Here is a 19,112-nt window from a genome sequence, read left to right as displayed (position 1 = left end):
ACCCAATAAAACCCAAGAAAATATAATTAGTTGGAAACATGATTTGAAACAGTCAACTAGATTTGTAGTGGTAGGCATCACTGAAAGTTATCTTCAACATCTGCCATGCAATCTTGATTTAGAACAACCCAGAATAAGGCAAATGGTGCTCTATATTACTTAGGATTTTAAGTATAATTAGTAATAAAGCAAAACTGCTTAAGAGAAATTGTTTTTCATTTTTTATTGCTGTTAATTCAAGGAAAAAAGATTGCATAAAATCCAATCTGTTCTAGAAATATAAGTGACCTTTCCAGTACATAACATTTCAAATATCAAAGTATATGGTAAACATACAAATAAAGAGAAGGTAACGTACCTCCTATTTACAGTACAGTATTTTTAAATCATAAAATAAGCTCCATAAAGTACAACTGGCAGGTAATTCACAATGCAGGTCCATGTGGTGCTTATCAAAACTCTCACTTGAACAACTCAACCGCAGTTTAGCAATTCATTTAATAATGTGGTCCAAAAATACCCAGATCAAATAAAATATTTTTAATCAAAATAATTTGCTCTACTAAAACTTTTTTTTTTAATTTTTAAATTAAAGCTTTCTTCTACCCCTTCATACCCACCCACTCCCCCTGCCCTCCCACCCCTGAAAGAAAGTTTCAAAATGTACACTGGTGCTATAAATATAGATGCTACCCAGGAAGCATTAAATTAAGCTTCTTTTTTTCTTCTTCTTCAAGTTTTTCCTTGTGTTTAGCAATTTGTTAGGCGTCTGACTCAAGACCAAACATTTAAGTTCCTCTGCTGCATTCTGATATCACACTCCTTAAACAGAAAACCTCTTATTCCTGCTATCAACTGAGGAATTGAAAAAAAAAACCAAACAAAAACCCTATGAATATACAGTGGTAGTTGTTCATTGCTGTTGAATGCAGCAGTCATCAAAATACACTCAAATCTTCCAGATAACCTCAGTGCACTTTAGGAAATCAAAAAATACCTGGAAGCAATTTAGTACATAGATTGGCTTTTAAAAAAACAGCAGCATTAAACTTAGTGACATGACACTGACATGATTAATACCATCTTACACTCAAAATTCAGTCTTTCACATTATAATCACGCATAGTGGTAAACTGTTATAAAATAGTGACTTTGCTACGAGAGACAGGTTATAGTACTAATACCTGACTTTTTGTAGAAAACCATAGCTTTTGTTCAGATTGAAATAAACCACTTACATTCTAAATACAAGGTAACAAGGTAACACTGTAACAGTATGTAGAGGAAAAAAGTTTTACTCAAGTAACGTGTCCATTTTAATATGACACGGTAGTAGACTAACTTCAAAAAAGAAAACAGGCTGTTATCTTTCATTACAAATGCAAACACACAGGAATACAACATTCACACCATTTTGTTCACTTTGCGTCTCTCTGAATCAACAGGCTAAAAGTTTTTATTGGAAGTAAAAAGGTGTTTTTTCCCATTTATAAAGAAAGCTCTTGTCCGTTTTCTTATTTTTAACAAGTTCATAAGTTTTTTCACCTCCTCCCCCTTTCTTCCATGTATTTTAATTTGCTTTGGACACACGAGTGCTGCATATATGTATATTATACTATTTGTTACATATACACACACACACACTATTCTGTGAATCTGATTTCTCTCCTAAGAGTAAGATGAAACACTTTACCCTCAATTTATGAGCATAGCAATTTACAAAAGGGTGGACAAATATTAACTGCATATTACTCATGCAGGCCAATGGAACATGTGGACAAAGTGAGGGCAGAAGAGGGAAAAGCAGCAATCCAGGGAGAAAATTGGAAGAGAATGTATGGGAGAAGGAGTGTGGAGTGGGACCAAGCTCTGTGTTTAACCATGTGACTACTTCACCAGTGTTGTCAAAGGTTAAATATGACATTTTAAAAGATGTAGTAAACATTGCACGTATCAAGTCTTCAGTGTAAAAAGTACGCTTCAATGCTTTCCTTTGATAGTTTGGCTGTGTGTTTAATTACATGTATCATACAAGCCTGTTGTTGAACCAGGAGACCAGAGGCTCAAAAGTATTCTTCTTTTGTTTTGGAACATTGTTGCAAGAGAAATGAAAAATCCCAACTGCATAGAAATCCGGGGAAATGTAAAGGCAAGACAAAAAAAACTTTCCTTCCCCTCCTTCCCCTCCCACTCCCACTTTCCCCAAGCTTCAGTGTATTAAGAGGCAATGTTTACTTGTTTCAGTCTGCAGAATCCAACGTATCATTAGAAGGGGGAGGGGGAGGTGCGTATCTCAGTCTGTAAGTGCCTAAAACAGGAAAGACAGAACTGCTAAGTCACTGCTTACAATTAAATGGATTACAAATCACTACAAGATATCAAATGGACATGCTCTTCAGAAGGCACTTTCTTCAGCACTAATTAAGTTCCAAAATGGTAAATAAAACTACTTAAGAAATCCATTAATATGAAGTTTGTGCTTTAAGTAAGTCCAATCTAAAATGATGTAGAATTTCATCTTCTGAAAAAAAGAAAGGCTAAAATAAATACACCAAATACCAAGACTGGTCTTTCCTGTTAAGATTTGGCAAAATGACAAAGGCCAATGTGAGTGTAGTGTTGAGAAGAATTTGAGAACATTGCATCCAATGTTCCACTCATACAAATACTCTAAGGATTGGGCTTTTTTTTTTTTTTTTTGCTCCCTTTGGTTGTATTAAATTTAATTCACATTCACTCATCCCCAAGTCAATGCTCTAATATCTTGTTTCTACACATGTAGTAGAACCTTGGAGATGAATCCACCTTATATTTGCTGGGAGTTGATGAATGAGGCTGGCTGGTTGTGCATAGATATCCTAAATAGTTATTTTATAAACATAATTAGATGGCTAGGCTACTTTCTAATTCTTTAATATTTAAAATTTTTGCTTACTATTTGAGAAAAACATAATTTACAAGACCTTGTTCAAAAAACAAACAAAAAAAAGTATTGTGATAAGACCTTACATTCCAGAATGAAAATCCTCACTTGTATTTGTGAATGCTAATATCTAATGAAATCATACAAGGCTTTTGGTTAAAAGCCCCACTGTTCTATTCATCATTTGCAAACTAAGTCTCTATGAACCTCACTGTGGTCTATGTAACCTGCCTGGGTAATTAAATGACCTATTCTGAAATGTTCATTTTATACTTCACCACTAATACACAACATACACAAAAACACACAGACACATCTTTTTGCCATAACAGAATCACCATGATCAAGGTAAACTGGTAAGCTCAAAAACAAGTCCTTTGGGAGTTATCATGATTACCTTGTTGATTGGCCTCCATTGATGACTGCTTACAGTCCTGCGCATAGTGTCCGCTTACACCACAATTGTAACATGAAACATTCCCATTCTTCTTGGGCCCTGATCCATTTGAGTTGGCAACTACATTAGGTGCTGGATATACAGGGTAGAATCTCCCAAATCCTGCCATCTGTTGCATGCCATAGTTGGCTTGGTTCCCCATTACTGGGTCATGCATCAGTCCATTTGCATATGGAGTCTGAGGCAGAAAAAAGGGAAGTTGGGTTCCACTGTTCTGATGTGCTTGGTTGAGGTAGCTGCCATTGCAAAGAGATGGCAGAGTAAAGAACGATGGAACTCTATACATTGGTCCAGGCATTGGATTAGGATAAAAGTAACTATTTATTTGAAGGTTTCCATTGGTCCCACAGCTGCACCTTCGTCCACAGGAACCACAAGGCCCTGACCCTACTTGCTGTGGAGCTAAAAGTGTCCCATTAGTGTTAGTATTTCCCACAGCATTTATGTAGGATGTGCTGTCACTCTGTGCAGTACTGTGTGTTAAAGCAGGGCTTGGGCTAGGAGCAGGGCCTGGTGTATGGGTAGGAACTGCAGGAGGAATAGAAGACTGGACCTGACTGACCCCTGTACTAGATGATTGAGTTGATGTGGCTGCTGTGTTTAGCACATTTGTATTCTGGTTAGGTAACACACTAGCAGAAAGGGGAGAGCCTGGTAAAGTATAAGAAGCTGGTGGCTGTGCTGCTGCAGAGAGGCCAGCAGGTGGAAGAACTACCTTTACGTTGGTAGGCTGAGGGATTGTCCCTGTGTTTCCCTCAACTTGAGGCACCATTTGATTCAGTCCTACCACTTGGGATGCAGACTTTGTGATGGGATCTGTGGTAGCAACTGGAGATCCCGGAAAACTACCTGGGTTGTGGACTGGAATAAAGGCAGTGTTTGGTGATCCAATACTCAAGTTTCCGGTGGGCTGCTGTGGAACATTTACTGTGCAACTCTCTGAAGGTCCCGGTGGGGATGATATTTTTAGCCTCTGTATTGACAAGTGCAAAGCAGGACTACCAGGCTGGACAGTATGTGGAAGGAAAGGGGATGGTACAGGTAAAGGGGAAGTCAAGAGCTCAAGACGTTTTTCTGATTCTCCAGCAGCTGTTGGTCCTAATATTCCAACTGGTGTTGAATTTGTAGATTCTCGTATTGCAGAAATAGCAACAGGACTAGTAACAAGCATCCCCATGGCTTTGCCATCAGCAGTTTTGGGTGGAGGGACAACAACTTCAGACTTCTGTGCACCATTGTGCATAACACAGTGTAAGGCAGGCATAAATGAAATGTGTTGATACTTAGAAGGGTTTAAAGGATCCTCTGAAATACTTCCATTCTCATTTTCTAATGAAGAAATCTGAGCAGGTGGTTTGACATTGACAGTAGATGGGTTGACATTGCCATAACCTGTAAACCTGGTTGTAGTTGGATTCCCTGAATCCTCAGAATTGCTGTCTGTGTCTAATGGAAATAAATAAGTGAAGATTAAAATATAAGCATTACTTTCATGTCTCATTTTAAATATTAGTTTACTATGTCATAAACTGAAGAATGAGTTTTGAATTGTGAAAGAACTGATCCCTTCCCCCAACCTGAGGACTTTTCCCCCTCCTGTCACATCAAAGAATAATGCCTTTAAAAATAGAGAACAGGCAAAAACTCAGGCCAACCAGTAACTGTACCAAGAATAAATCTCACAAAATAAAAATGTTAGCAAAATACTGTTCATAAAGGTCCAAAATCATGTAGGTACTTAAATTTGCACCAACATAGAAAAACTCCACTTGATTTCCATTTTGCATTGTTAAATGCTGATCGTATCTATCTCAGGTTATACTTAAAAATTATTACTAAAATAGAGCACAACCAAGCAAAGTACTTAGCTCAAAATTTGACATTCTTTGAAAGCAGAGAGAGGAGATTGAATTTTAAAATGGAATGTTTCCCATAACTGAAATTTCAACTGGAATGGAGGAAGTCATCTTTTTTACTTTTAGAGTAAAAAATGGCAGTTGATTAGTATGTGAGAACAAGAGTGAATTACAATATATTTCTATAGTCCAAGACAAGAGAACCAAAAATATAATAAATAGTAGATTCATCAAATCTTAATTTTTTTCTACTTAGAACACATCAGCACATTTAAAATGCTGATACTGATATTTTGCAATTTAGTTCCTAGCCTTAATTGTAAAATGGAAAGAAAGGTGGAAATCCAATTCAGACTTTAAAAACCCATTTCCTGAAACTATTTTCATCAACTTATATACTGTGTAGATTTTTGTGCATGCACATAACTTGTAAAGGAACTACTTTACAGGCTTTCTGTGCATAAATTAAGTTGGGATATATTAGGTATTGTAAATTATTTATTTTTACAATTGTTGTAAAATAAGTAGTTACCCGATCTAGTGAATCTTTCAAATTAGTGAAGCAATATCAACTACAAATGATCATCTTTTGTGGAAGATAAAATAGTATTCAATAACCAATGTAGAATTTCAATAATAAATCAATTAGATGTTATATTATAAAAGAAAAAACAACTCAGGTGACATTATTGCAAAGGAAAAAATCTTTCCTGGTTGATTTAGTTAGAAGTTTTTTTCTTGCTTAATTTTGGAGGAAAAAAATCCAATTGCTTGGTAATACACATACATACACAAAGCACATTACGATTTTTGAGGCTGTATTTGTACTCTATTAAAGTTTCAATCTACATCAGTAAAGAAAGTATCCAGATTTATGAAGTCACTGAATCTTGAAGTAGGTGGCAGTGCAGCACAATGGCTATAGAGTTAGAAGATATGGGTTCAAATCCTACCTTCAACACTTCCTAGTTGGGTAACCATGCACAAGTTACAACCTCCCTTAGCCTTAGTTACATCATCTGTAAAATGGGGATACTACCTGTAGTAGCTACTTCAGAGGGTTCTCATAAGGCTCAAAAGAGAATGCACAGAAGTACTTTTTAATCTTTAAAGTGAAATAAATGTAAGATGTTTTTATATTAAGTATTGGAGTATAGAAATGCATGTTTTAAAACTATAGACAGGGGTGGGGAGATGGAGGGAAAGGGGGAAGAACATTTGCAGATAGGCAGCTGAATGTCCCTTTTGGAATCTAAAATGGCTGGAATCACAGGATTGCCCTTGAATTTACTCTCTTGGTTTAACTGCCCACACTGTTTGCCTATCCTTGTTCATGACTCATGAACTCTGACTTTGGATTGGCTTCCTTTGATCTGTCTTTCCTCTAATAAAAGTCCTATCTGCCAACCCAGTCCCAAAGGCAAAAAGAAAACAATATTCAAATAAGCAGGCTTCCCAATGTAACCTATAATATAGGGTGATGCTTAACAGGTGGCTAAAGTTACTACAATCATTAATATCTATGCAGTAGGACTTTAAGGCAGTCGCCATTAATCAAAACTATTACATGTCCTATAAAAACTATTACAATATTTAGTATCTCTTTTGATAAACTAAAATGATCTTAGTCATGTAGGAGTAAATATACAAAATCAGTCTCATTGCTTTGTCATATTACATTACTCTAATGTAGAAAATTAAGGTATTGAAAAATTTTGGATTGCATGTGAAAAATCCATATCTGACTTGAGAGCTGAAATCTAGATTTTACTGTATTTATCTATCTGAAGGTAAATGTTTGTTTATAGGAGAATGTGAACCTAGAGACAATGGGTACACCTGATTGATGCAACCAATCCAATATTAATCAAGTTATGAGAATAATTACACATTCTCTCAAATTTCCTCAAGTATCTTCTGACACTACCTTTTATGGTAACCTTTTCTTCCTGTTCATCTTCATCACATACACAAATGTATATACAAGTGATTCTAAAATCAGCAAGATTTTAAAGATTATATACAAGATAATAAAATCAGCAACTTTACTATTAAATGTTAAAACAATATGTTCAAATAGAGTTCACAATTGTGAGAGAAGGGTATTAGGTTCAATGAATCAATTAAGCCAAAGATAACTAAAAGATATGCTTAGGAAAATACAGGTGCTTCAGAATGTTTTATACTCTTAGATATTGACTAAATAGTAAAAACTAAGTCTAGTTTTGATAGAGGCAGTCACTTCCAGACTGCCTTTATTTCTTCCAAGAGCTGCAGACTGTTAAAAAAAAAAAGTAAGAAAAAAACAAACCCATAACTTTTATTTACATGTCCAATCAGGTTTCTGTTTTAAGAGACAAGACACACATGCCACAAATCCAACCTCTGTCTTTTTCTTCTTCACTTTCAAAGCTTTCCCTCCCATCATGCCGTGGGCTAGAAGGAGAACTGTAACTCTCTGAAGATGTTTCTCCACATGTGTCATGCCCAGATCCAATATCCAAGTTGGGATCTAAAAATAAAGACAAGATCTTTGTCTTACCATACTAAGGATCTGAAATTAATTTCCTATCTGAATTCTTACTGGAAATATAAGATAACATATTCAACAAATTAAAAAACTTGCTTTTTTCTCAGAAAAGAATTCAATTCCACTATTGAGACTAAAGGGCAAACTAAGCTTAAAACAAATAAAGTTTAACAAATACCAGTTCTTAAGATTCAACAATAGGAGCCTATTTGATTATACTGGGGGGATATTTTGTCATATACTGGGGACCGACCAGCTTCAACAAGTTTAAGTTAACATTTTTAAAAATTAAGATCATATATATATACACATATATGCATATATATGTATATGTGTGTGTGTGTATACACACACACACATACATACACATACAAAGATTTAGTGAACTATCCAAATGTACAAGTGACACTTGGCTCTTTTAACATTAAAAAAGGTATTTTGGTACGCATAAAAGTTAGCATTCTTATACCTGTTACCCAAGAAGTAACAATAAAATTGCTTTTATCCAGGTGAGAGATCAAGGATATTTTGATGACCCAAATTCAATTCTATTAATTCAATCATTTGAATGACTATTAGATACAAGACAATATGTTAGGAATTATTCTTGTTAATCCAGAGCTAACACATACCAATGACCAAGTTTTAAAATATAAATCAATCTTCAGCATTCACATATTTAACTTTTCCAACTCCAACCATTCTCATGATTTTTATTAATAATCTCATTTTCACTTTTGTGCTAGCAACTAAGTACATTTGTAGTTATGCACAGTGGAGAAAAAATGAGGTGTCATATGGCAAGTTTATATCCGCAAAAAGGGGGAAAGTTATTTCTAAAAGTGAATTCACTCCAGAAAGTGTTTAAGTAACCTCTCAAGTGTATTGAAAAAATGGAAGAGCACCTAAGTTTGTGGGTAAATGAGATGGTGGTTACTCTTGCACTCTTGGGGCTGAGTAAACATCTTGCTTCTTCTGCTACCCATGCTACATCCTAAAGAACAACATGTTATGCCCACCCTGTGGGAGGAAAGACCAGAGATCATCTAATCCAACTCCCTCATTTTACAAATGAAGAAAATGAGGCCCACAGACTTGTCCAAGGTGACAGAGGTAGCAGAACAGGGACACTTAAATGAATCATCAGTTTCACTACTATAGGTACCTTCTCTATTAGAGCAGACTACAACTACTCACATCTTATCCTGGAGAAATTTGTCCATCTGTTACTGTTAATATTTGATTAAAAAATCCACCAATTCACAGGAGGCCTTGTTCTGGTGAATATTTCCAGGGTTGGGCCTAGTAGTGACATCACTGAGAGGCTATGGAGGCACAATTCTAAACTGCCTTCCAGAACAGCTGGATTGATCCACAGTTCCAAGAGTTTATTAAAGTGTCTGTTTTTCCACAACCCCTTCAACACTTGTAATTTTCCATATTTTTGGTCAATTTTTCCAAACTGATGAGCATAAAGTAGAACCTCAGAGTTGCTTTAAAGTGTATTTCTCTAATTAGTGATCTGGACCATTTTTTAAATACAGCTTTTAATATATTGCATTTTTTCCTTGAAAAACTGCCTGCTCATGTGTTTCATCATTTACCGATTGGAGAATGGCTCTGATTCTTATAGATTTGGAAACAGTTGCTCAAATATCTTAAGAATGGAATCCTTAACAGCAAAATTTGTTGCAAAGGTTCCCTCCATCCCTCAAATTAACTACTTTCCTTCTAATGATAGCTATTAATGAATTTGTTTCAATAAAAGACTCAAATTTTATGTAACCAAAATTCCCTCTTTTCTCTTCCATGATCCTCTCCATCCTTTCTTTTTGCCATTAACTCTTCTCCTAGTCACAGACATGAAATCCAGATTCTCTTTGCTTGTCTAGCTGTTTATAATGTCAACTTTCATGTCTAAGCAATGTAACCATTTGGACCCTGACTTGGTATATGGTGAGATATTGGTTTATAACTAGTTTCTGCCAGACTGCTTTTCTGTTTTCTCAACATTTTTTGCTGAATGAAAGTCCTTACTGCAGGAGTTAGGGTTTTTGTGATTATCATACACTACGCTATTATGTTAACTTGTTTTTGTCTTTATGTGCATAATGTGTTCTATTGATTAATTTCTCTATTTCTTAACTAATAGTACCTAATGGTTTTTGATGATTACTGCTTTGTAGTAAAGTTCATGATGTGAATCACTTGGGAGTCTAATACCATCAAATAAGTAAATTAACTTAGGCAGTAGTAATATAATTTTTAATGCCTTGGCTTGGGATAACCACAAACAACGGATATTTCTCCGAATATTTAGGTCTCTTTCTGTAAGTTGGTGTATATCTTAGAAAGAAGACTTCTAAGTATTTTTTTTACACTTTGTATTTATTTTAAATGCAGTTGCTCTTTTTTCCCCCTATTTGCTGAGTTTTGTTGGTAACATACAAAATTGCTGAAGATTTTTTTTTGTATACTGCAACATAGCTTAAGTTATTGTTTCCATTAAATTTTTAGTTGACTCTATTTAGAGTTCCCTAAGTACATCATAATCTACTGTTTCTTCCTTGCCTATGCTTACTTGCTCAATTTATCTTTCTTATCTTAATGCTGTAGTTAACCTTTCTTGTGCTACATCTAGTAACAGTAACAGTGGCCATCCTTGCTTTATCCCTGATCTCATTGGAAAAGTCACTAATTAACCCTCATTACACACAATACTAGCTTTTGGTACCAGATACATACAACTTATGTTAAGGAAAGGTTCCTATATTTCCTAATGTTTTCTAATGCTTAAAAAAACAAAACAGAAATGCAGTTGGCCAAAAGCTTTTTCAGCAACTACTGATATAATCATATGATTTTTGTTGTTATTAATACATAGTCAATTATGTTTAGTTTTCTCCTAATGCTAAGTGAGCCTTGTATTCTTGGTATAAATCCAACTTGATCATAGTGTGTAATCTTGATATAGTGCTGTAGCCTTTGACATTTTTTTATTTGAAATTAGTGATACTGATTTATAATTTTATTTCTCTGTTTTGACTTTTCCTGACTTACCAATCAAGACCATATTTGTATCATAACAGGAATTTGGTACGGTTGCATATTTTTGCAGTTTTCTTGCAAATATTAGAAAATATTAGAAATGTTCCAATCAAATTACAGGAATTGCTCTTTGATTAAAAAAAATTTTTTTCACCTTGTAAATCCACTTGATACCAGGGTTTTTCTCTTTGGGAATTTATTTTTGGCTTCTTCAGTTTCTTTTTCTAAGACTGAGTTGTTTAACCTGAACATTTTATATTTTTGTAAGTGCTTATCTATTTCATTTGTCAGTTTTATTTGCATATAATTTCCTATACAAAAATTTCTAAAAGTTTCTAATAACATCCTTCATTTCTTTTTCATTTCTCTTTTTCATTCTGATAATTGTAATTTGTTTTTTGTTTAAAAATAAAATTAGCCAAATAGTTAATTGATATTGTTTTTTTCCCTTTCAAAAAACAAAACCAGCCCTGAGTTTTTATTCAGTTTTTTAAACTTTCAATGTTATTAATCTCTTGTTTTTAAAATTTTTGTTTTGGCATTTAATTGAGGTTTTAAAATGTTTTCTAGGTTTTTTTATTAAATGTACCCCAATTTGTTCAGCATTTTTTTCTCCTTTGTTGAAAATATTTAGAGACGTAAAATTTCCCTTAAGGACTACCTAGACATTCCCTGAATTGTGGTATATTGTCTTATTGTTTTTTTTAATTTCTGTACTTTGCTCTTTGACACTATTTTCCTATTACTTAGGATGGCACTATTTAGTCACCAATTAATGTGAAATTCTTTCTTCAATGGATCTTTATTGACTAAAGATTGTTTTTTAATATTTCTGCATATTTGTGAGGTTTTTATGGCCTAATCCAGGGTCAATTTATGTAAGTGAAAAATGAAAAATCTATGCTATCTAATTTTTCTAAAATTCTATTCACAAACTTAACTTCTTTTTCATTAACTTTTTGTCTAGTTCTGGACATGGCACACTGAGATCCCTTCACTTTTATCTACTCCCTGCAATTTGTTCACTGTTTCCTTTAAGTATTGTATTAATTACTGTAGATTAGTTCATTGTCTATGGCATTTGTCGCAATAAACATCTGATAAAGAGAAACTGAGGCAGAGTTCTAAGCACAATCAATTTATTAGCAAAGCTAGCAATTGCCAATAAATGGGATCCAAGGCTCAGTAGCCCAGAATCCATCTGATAATCAAGGCAGTCCTTTTACAGTCACATAGAAGAAAACAGGTAGTGACATCAACTGGCACAACAGAGGCATATCTCACTTCTAACTGGTCAATACTAAGGTCACTTAAACCACAGTTTACTTCAGTTTATATCACCAGATAGATAGACTAACATCCTTTGGGAAGTCCAATGGCTGACAATTGCTGAGGAAAAACAGGACATGTGCAGTTTACATGCTATTAAATTCTAACAGATTAGGATATGAATGAGGACCCTGTGGCTAGAAACTCCTGAGAAAGGTAACTTAGTGGGTGGAGGGTGGCTTCTGTTCAGGAGATTAATAGCTATAAGCTTATGGAATTCAGGGAGAGTTCAAGTTCACATTTAAGAGAGAATAATAATACACAGCAACTTGATTATTAATACACAGTAAACTGAGTAAGATTTGATAAATAATACAAAATAAAATCAGGTATCAATTTACAATTCCACACATCTTTCAGCAAAATGTAGTTTACCTGTTTCTTAATTAAGTCTATTTTTATTGTTGTCTTTTCTGAGATCATGATTACAATTCCCCTCCTTCTAACTCCCCCAACCCCTCTGAGTTCAATAAAGCATCACAGAATTTCCTCCACGTCTTGGTAAGTTTTGTTTCAAGTGTGTTTCTTATACACAGCAAATACTGCCTTCTGTCTTATGGAAGTGTTTGTTTCACTCCCATTCCCATTCATGGTCATTGTGTACTTCTCTCCATCTTATTCTGATACTTTTTCTTCTCTTTGCTTCCTGTCTACTCTTTACAAAGAAAAGAACAGTGCAATGAAACAGAAATGTGCTCTATGAAATCAGCTTCTGCTCCCTTGTCCCTCTTCTGTTCCCCTCACCCAAATCTCTAATCACAAGTTCTTATCCTTTTATTTCCTTTTAAATTCCTCTTCTCAATCCTCAATCTGATTTTAGGTTTTGTTAAACTTATGACTAAGGTCTCTCGAAATCTTTCCTCCCTCTTATTCCCCCCTTTTTTGTTCCTTTATGTTTATTTAACTTAGTGTATTTCTACAAACTCTTTGCTTGGTATGCTTTTGTGTATGCTCTATCCTGATCTAACAAGTTAAGAAGTTTCAGTAATACCTACTTTCTCTTCCTTTGTATGTGCCCGCAATTATGTGTGGTAATAATTTCCCTCATTCCTTCCCTTTATTATTTAGTTTATCTTCCCCCTTTCCTTTCTTCTATTACCAAAACATATGCAAAGTATTCCTTAGCCTGCTTACTTGAATCCCTCTGACCCCTGATATCTCTCCCAATTAGAAACTGAAGTCCTTTTCAGTTCTTCATTTGGATTACCTTTTTATGCTTCACTTTACTCTCATATTTATGTTTCAAAATTTCTATTCAGCTCTTGTCTTCTCATCAGGAATTTTTGAAAGTCTTCTGTTTCATAAAAGTTCATTCCTCGTCCCCTCTCCCCTGCAGGCTTGTACTTAGCACAGTGCCTGGGCACACAGTAGGTGTTTAATAAATGTTTATTGAACTTTTTATTGTAAGACTTTTTCTTTTGCCTTTTGGATTACTGTATTCCATGAGCTCTGCTCCTTTAAAATGGTAGTGGCTAAACACTGTATAAATTCTTTCACAGCAGTTTTCCTTTGATAGCCAAACTCTTCTTTTTGAGGAAGGTTGTGACTTTCTGGTAATCCAATGAGACTTTAAATTATTCTTAATCTCTTTTCTAGGTCAATTATTTTTGACATGTGAAATCCTAACATTTTCTCCTATCGTTTTAATTTTTTAATTTTCTTTTAATATTTGTCTAGTGAAATAATTTTTACTTAGTCTAGTCTAATTTTCAAGGAGTCTTCTTAACATGAGAATGTTCTGTATCTCTTGCACTAAGCTGTTATTATTTTTTCTGAAGTCTTTACTCCAAAGCTTTCAATTCACTTAAATTATTTTAAAGATCTTTTCTTGCTTCATTGTTTTTAAGAATTCTAACTGATCATGTGGCAAAGCTATGTTTTTTCTTTAAGGTTTTGCTTTTAGGTGTTGTGGGTTTGTGCGCTGGGCATCATAGGCATCATAAGAGTTCTTCTTGACTCATTCTTCTAACTTTCCCTCTCTGCTTATTTGCACCTGGGTTAACTGAATTTCTATGCTAACCTCCACCCTTACAAATAGAATGTCTATGCTCAGAGGCTCCCCTTGACCTTTGATGATCATAGTGCTGGATCTCCAGGGCCCTCTGTGACATCTCAGGACTAAGTACGAAGGATACCTTGAAGACCTCAAGTATAAGGTGTCCCAATATGAATACTCTTGTTCCCAAGCCCTTTCCAAGATCCAAGCTTTGAGTTTTGGATTATATCCTGGGGCTTTCTAATGGGAGCTCTCTACTTTTGAGACTTCCAGCCTTGAAAGCTGCAGAAATGTCTGGCCCAGTTTAGTCACACAGTGAGAAACTTCATGTCATTCGCTTAACACTAGCTTTTTTCGTGAACTTCCTCCCCCCACCCTTGCCTGTGGGTTTCCGGCTGACTTTTCATACAATTCTGGCATAGATAAAAGAACTTTCTTCAGTTTCTCATTTATTTTCTTGATCATTACTTAATTCTGGCACTTTTTAGGTTTTCACTGGAATAGGTCATGGGAGATGAGCTGCTTGCATCCATTCAGGCAGCTATCTTGGCCAGATGTGCACATTCATGTACTGAGCTGTATTTCATGTTAAAAAAATATTGCTTCTATGCTACAACCTGCTTCTACCTACCCCTTAGAGCTTTCCATGTCCTTTAAATCATTTATGACATTGATATTGCACCACCAGAAGAAGGCTGGTACAACCTCCATGAAAACATTATTTGTTGCCTTTCTTGTTTTTGGAGCTTGGAAACATGCATTTATTACTCACCTATTCATCAGGTGCTGTGGTAAGCACTTAACAAAAATCTCATTTGATCCCAATAGCTATTAGAATTGATATAAGTGCTATCATTACCCCTATTTTAAAGTTGAGGGAACTAAGTCAGGAGTGAAGTGGCTTGCCCAGGGTTGCACAGCTATGAATAAGTGTCTGAAGCTGAATTTGAACTCAGATTTCCCTAACTCTAGGCACAGAAATCTTATCTGACATAGCTGCCAACACCCAGGAGATAAAAGATGCTAAATGCTTGCTGACTGATGCAACAAGCAACTTAGGATCACTGTAGGCATTGCGCAACTCCCCAAACATGATCCAGCTGTTATGTACCATTCAATTCACAGTCCAGTTCTTCATCCAAGATATTTATACTAAGTTATTAACTAAATAGTGGTTACCTGTTAGATAATCTAAATAATGTGCTTTTTCTTACACTTTGTTTTTCTGTGTAGATGTTTTAGCAATATGATTATAGATTTCATTGTAGAGACTTCGATCTGGGGTAGCATACAATTATCACTTTTTCTCCCCAGTCTCTTCATGATTCTTTGGGCTCTGATGATCCTACTGACAGAAATGGTACCACAGAGATAGATTTACTCATCTCTGTGCAGATAGTTTAAAAATCAATTCCTGAAAGTCTTTAAAATTGCATCATCTCTAGCATAGGTTTATTTTTTTATGTATTTGGTCAGGTCCAACTGCTCTGTTAGACTTCAGAAGTGACATTGTTCCTTAAATGTTCCTTCACTAAATTGTTCCTTCACTACTGCTGCCTAAGAGAATATGATAGCTATAGGAACATAAGTAGATTTCTCTTTCATTTCAAATCAATTTCTTGTCTTTCCAGTTACATCCATAAATGCCTTAAGTTATCTGGCTTAGCTGAATCTCACACCAAGTTCTCTGGAGACCAGTTTTCTCTATGTAAACAAAATAACAGTGATATTAAGAAGTGGTTTCTAAACAGCCTAAAAACGTACGTGTGTGTGTGTGTGTGTGTGTTTAATCCCAAACTCAATTTTCCAACAGTTCATCATCATCCTCTCTTATGCCCACATTTGTATAGAAATTACTGAATAAACACCAAGACATTTTGAAAGATACTATTTAGTAAGTACTTCACAGAACTTTCCCATGTTTTCATCCTTCGAAACAGATGTTTAGATGAGCTGCAAAGATTTATATTATTTATTTGCAGAAGATGATCATGAGCAAGGCAGGAAGCAAGATGACTAAATATTCCATGAAATCACACTTCTTCTTGCCTTCGGTACAAGATGATCACCCAGCGCTGCCCTTTTTCCCACCTCTGATGAGACACTTTGAACTGTCTCAGTTTCAAATTCTTCATGGCTTCTGAATTCATTAATAACGAAAATGTCAATAGAATATTGCTTAGTATCTCTAGAAATAGGACAACTTGTTCAGGCAAATTGTTGAGCAACACGGCTGATTCTTAGCATCCTCTGGCCCACTTTTCACCACTGTCACTGTTTGAGGACACACTACTGAGAGTTTTTTTTTGACCAATCTTCTGGTTTTGAGCTTCTCTTCACTTAAACAGGTTGGCTCTTGGACAACAGTCTGCCACTGGTCCTGTACTCTAATCTTTTCCAGCTTGTGTTCCCCTGGCTCAGCCTCTCAGAATCCCAGGTCACTTTCACATCAAGAAGAGATAGACGAGTACTTACGACTTTTGCAGAGGACCATTTACCTATGCTATGAAAAGATATACAAGGGAAGTCTCAGGAAATCCTCAAGTTTTCCACCAGGTATTTGTTCTATCAGAAAACATTTAACTTAATGGAATGTTAACTGTGTCCTAAGAAATGAGGACCATGAATACAGAGACCATGGGAAGATATGTACATGTGTATGAATTGATGTGAGCAAAACCAAGGCCACAATATACACGGCTACATAAATGGGAAGAACAAGAAAACACCATGGAGCACTGTGCAGATACGACTGCCTGAAAAGAACGAGAAAATGCACAAGTGGGGGACTATGGGTTCAGAATACCACATGTGCTTTTGATGTGTTGATTAATGGTGCTTAACTGCTTTTTCCCTCTTATTCTTAATTGGAAATGAGGTGACATAAAAACAAAAGACATTAAGATGAAAAAAAATACTACAACTTACCTGTCTTCTGGGAAATGAAAGGTGGGGCAGGGAATCCTAGGGTCATTACAAGGGCTAATAAAGCTGTTAAGACAAACTTCTTAGATTGGACATGGCTGTCTCCAAAGCTAGTCTACATTATCAGTCACTCAATTATTTTTAAAATGGAAAAAATGTGACATTCCTTAGAATTCAACTCCCCTAAACATGAAATATTCATACTACTTTAAAAAATCTATATTGCCAAACAATTAAACTTAACAATCAATTTTCAGAACAAAAACTTCCATCTGCAGGATCAATCTTTTTTTAAAGGTGTAGAAGACTGTTTGTAGTGATTTAGTTTAACATAAAAATTTTAAGACAGTAGATACCAGTAGAGGGAGCACATCAATTGTAACAGATTAGAGAACTAAAGGAAACTATAATGGCTGGTCAATGGAAAATTGGCAGAGTCAGTAAAAAGGCTTACTGTATGAAAGAAAAACAAAAATATATAGGCCTTTAAATTATTAGATATAATCATGGACACTTTTAGTCTTGCAGCAGGCAGAATTACTTGTGGAAGTCATGGACAACCTTGGTTTTATTTCTGTATCACTACATATATCTTTAATACTTTATGTTTTAAACAACAACAGCAGCTGCAACAAGACTCTTACCTTTGACTGTGCCTCCATGGACATGCTGGGGTGTGGAGACACTAACACCATTAGTTCTACTGTTCAATCTACTGTCTGTCTTCTTCATTTTCTCTCTAAATTAAAATTCATACACATTACAAATATTTCTTAATGACTGTTTGTGCTACACACACAAAAACCAAACAAATAAACACACAACCTCTAACTACCAAGTGGAAAATTATCCCTGTACATTACATTGAATTTATTTGAGGGATAACTGTTTTATACAAACATTCTCTATACAATTATCTTAATGATACCTTTAAATGGCAAACTGAAGTACTTAGAACTTCAACTAAAGAATACTAGTTTTATAGTAATGCATGCGCTACATTTGCTACCAGTTAGGAGATACAATCTGTTACATGTACGTTCTTCTTTACAGGCAATAACAAACTCAACTTACTTTTCTATTTGAGGTTTTCCTTTCTTTTTGCTTAATGAAGATAAGTTCCATTTATCTGCTGCATGCTAAAAGAAGAATATCAAGACAACACATCAGAAAAGAGAAGACGAATCACAATCAGATAACTATGGACAATCCAGCTTGCAATGGCAAAACATTTATATGTAATTCTTAGTTGTACCTCACCACCCAACCTCCCACTTTCTCCCTTGTTGAATCAGTTCTTTTCTTTTCCCAAGAATCTTATTTCTAAAAATAAAGAATAATAAAATAATTAATAGCTTATATAGGCGAAGGCTAGTCTACAAGAAGTACAAAGACTTATGTTGACTATGTTTGGAAGCTGCGAATCACTGAATTGAAAGTCTTAGTACCTAGGGCAAAGGAAAAAAAATCATCCTATTTTCTAAGCAGAAGTTACTGTCCCCTTGAATAAATGGAGTTTAATCCACATTACAGAATTTAAAACTAGCTGATACATATGATATTTTTCTACTCTGGTTTTTCAGTAGTACCGAAGGAAAAAAAAAAACCCCAAAAACCTGTTCCCAAAGTTAGTTTCACAGGTGAAGAAAAGAAATAGTTTTCTACCATCATTTCAATTGTTATAGGCCTTTCTATTTTCATTCCTGAAAATTGGACTAATTATATATGATTTTGTTCTTTCCCTATTATTTTCTTCCTAAGGAATCTGACTCCAAGAAGTTCTCAGTTTTGTCCTACATTTTAAAAGATAGAGATTAGGCCTATAACTTTTTTGCAAAAAGGGAATTTCTGAAAGAGAAAACTCCCTCCACCAATGTTGGTTGGTGCCTCCTCTGTGACGTACAGCCCTAGAGAGTGACTTAGAATGCTGACTTGCCTGGAGACAAAGTGCCAGCACATCAGACGCAGGACTTGAAAAAGGTCTTTTTGGCTCTGAGATCAGTTTCAATACATCATGGTTACCTCTACATGTATGTTCTTTATTTTGT

General features: G+C 35.1%; 1 protein-coding gene across 2 annotated transcripts in view; it reads right to left on the bottom strand.

Annotated features, from left to right (window-relative positions):
• Window positions 1–713: 713 nt before the first annotated feature.
• The window catches only part of ZCCHC2 (zinc finger CCHC-type containing 2), a 91,386-nt gene continuing 72,987 nt past the window's right edge, over window positions 714–19,112 (bottom strand). For both annotated transcript variants that reach the window (XM_072605515.1, XM_072605516.1), the window contains 5 exons: window positions 18,139–18,203; window positions 17,709–17,803; window positions 7,620–7,748; window positions 3,321–4,826; window positions 714–2,308 (listed from right to left, as the gene is read on the bottom strand). In XM_072605515.1, coding sequence (XP_072461616.1) covers window positions 2,241–2,308; window positions 3,321–4,826; window positions 7,620–7,748; window positions 17,709–17,803; window positions 18,139–18,203 — 1,863 coding nt within the window. In that variant the 3' untranslated portion in view covers window positions 714–2,240. The remainder of the gene's footprint in view (window positions 2,309–3,320; window positions 4,827–7,619; window positions 7,749–17,708; window positions 17,804–18,138; window positions 18,204–19,112) is intronic.

Source organism: Notamacropus eugenii, chromosome 4 (genome assembly GCF_028372415.1).
Source record: "Notamacropus eugenii isolate mMacEug1 chromosome 4, mMacEug1.pri_v2, whole genome shotgun sequence".
NCBI lineage: Eukaryota > Metazoa > Chordata > Mammalia > Diprotodontia > Macropodidae > Notamacropus > Notamacropus eugenii.
Note: the sequence above shows the minus strand (reverse complement) of the source record. Positions and strands in the feature narration are given on the sequence as shown.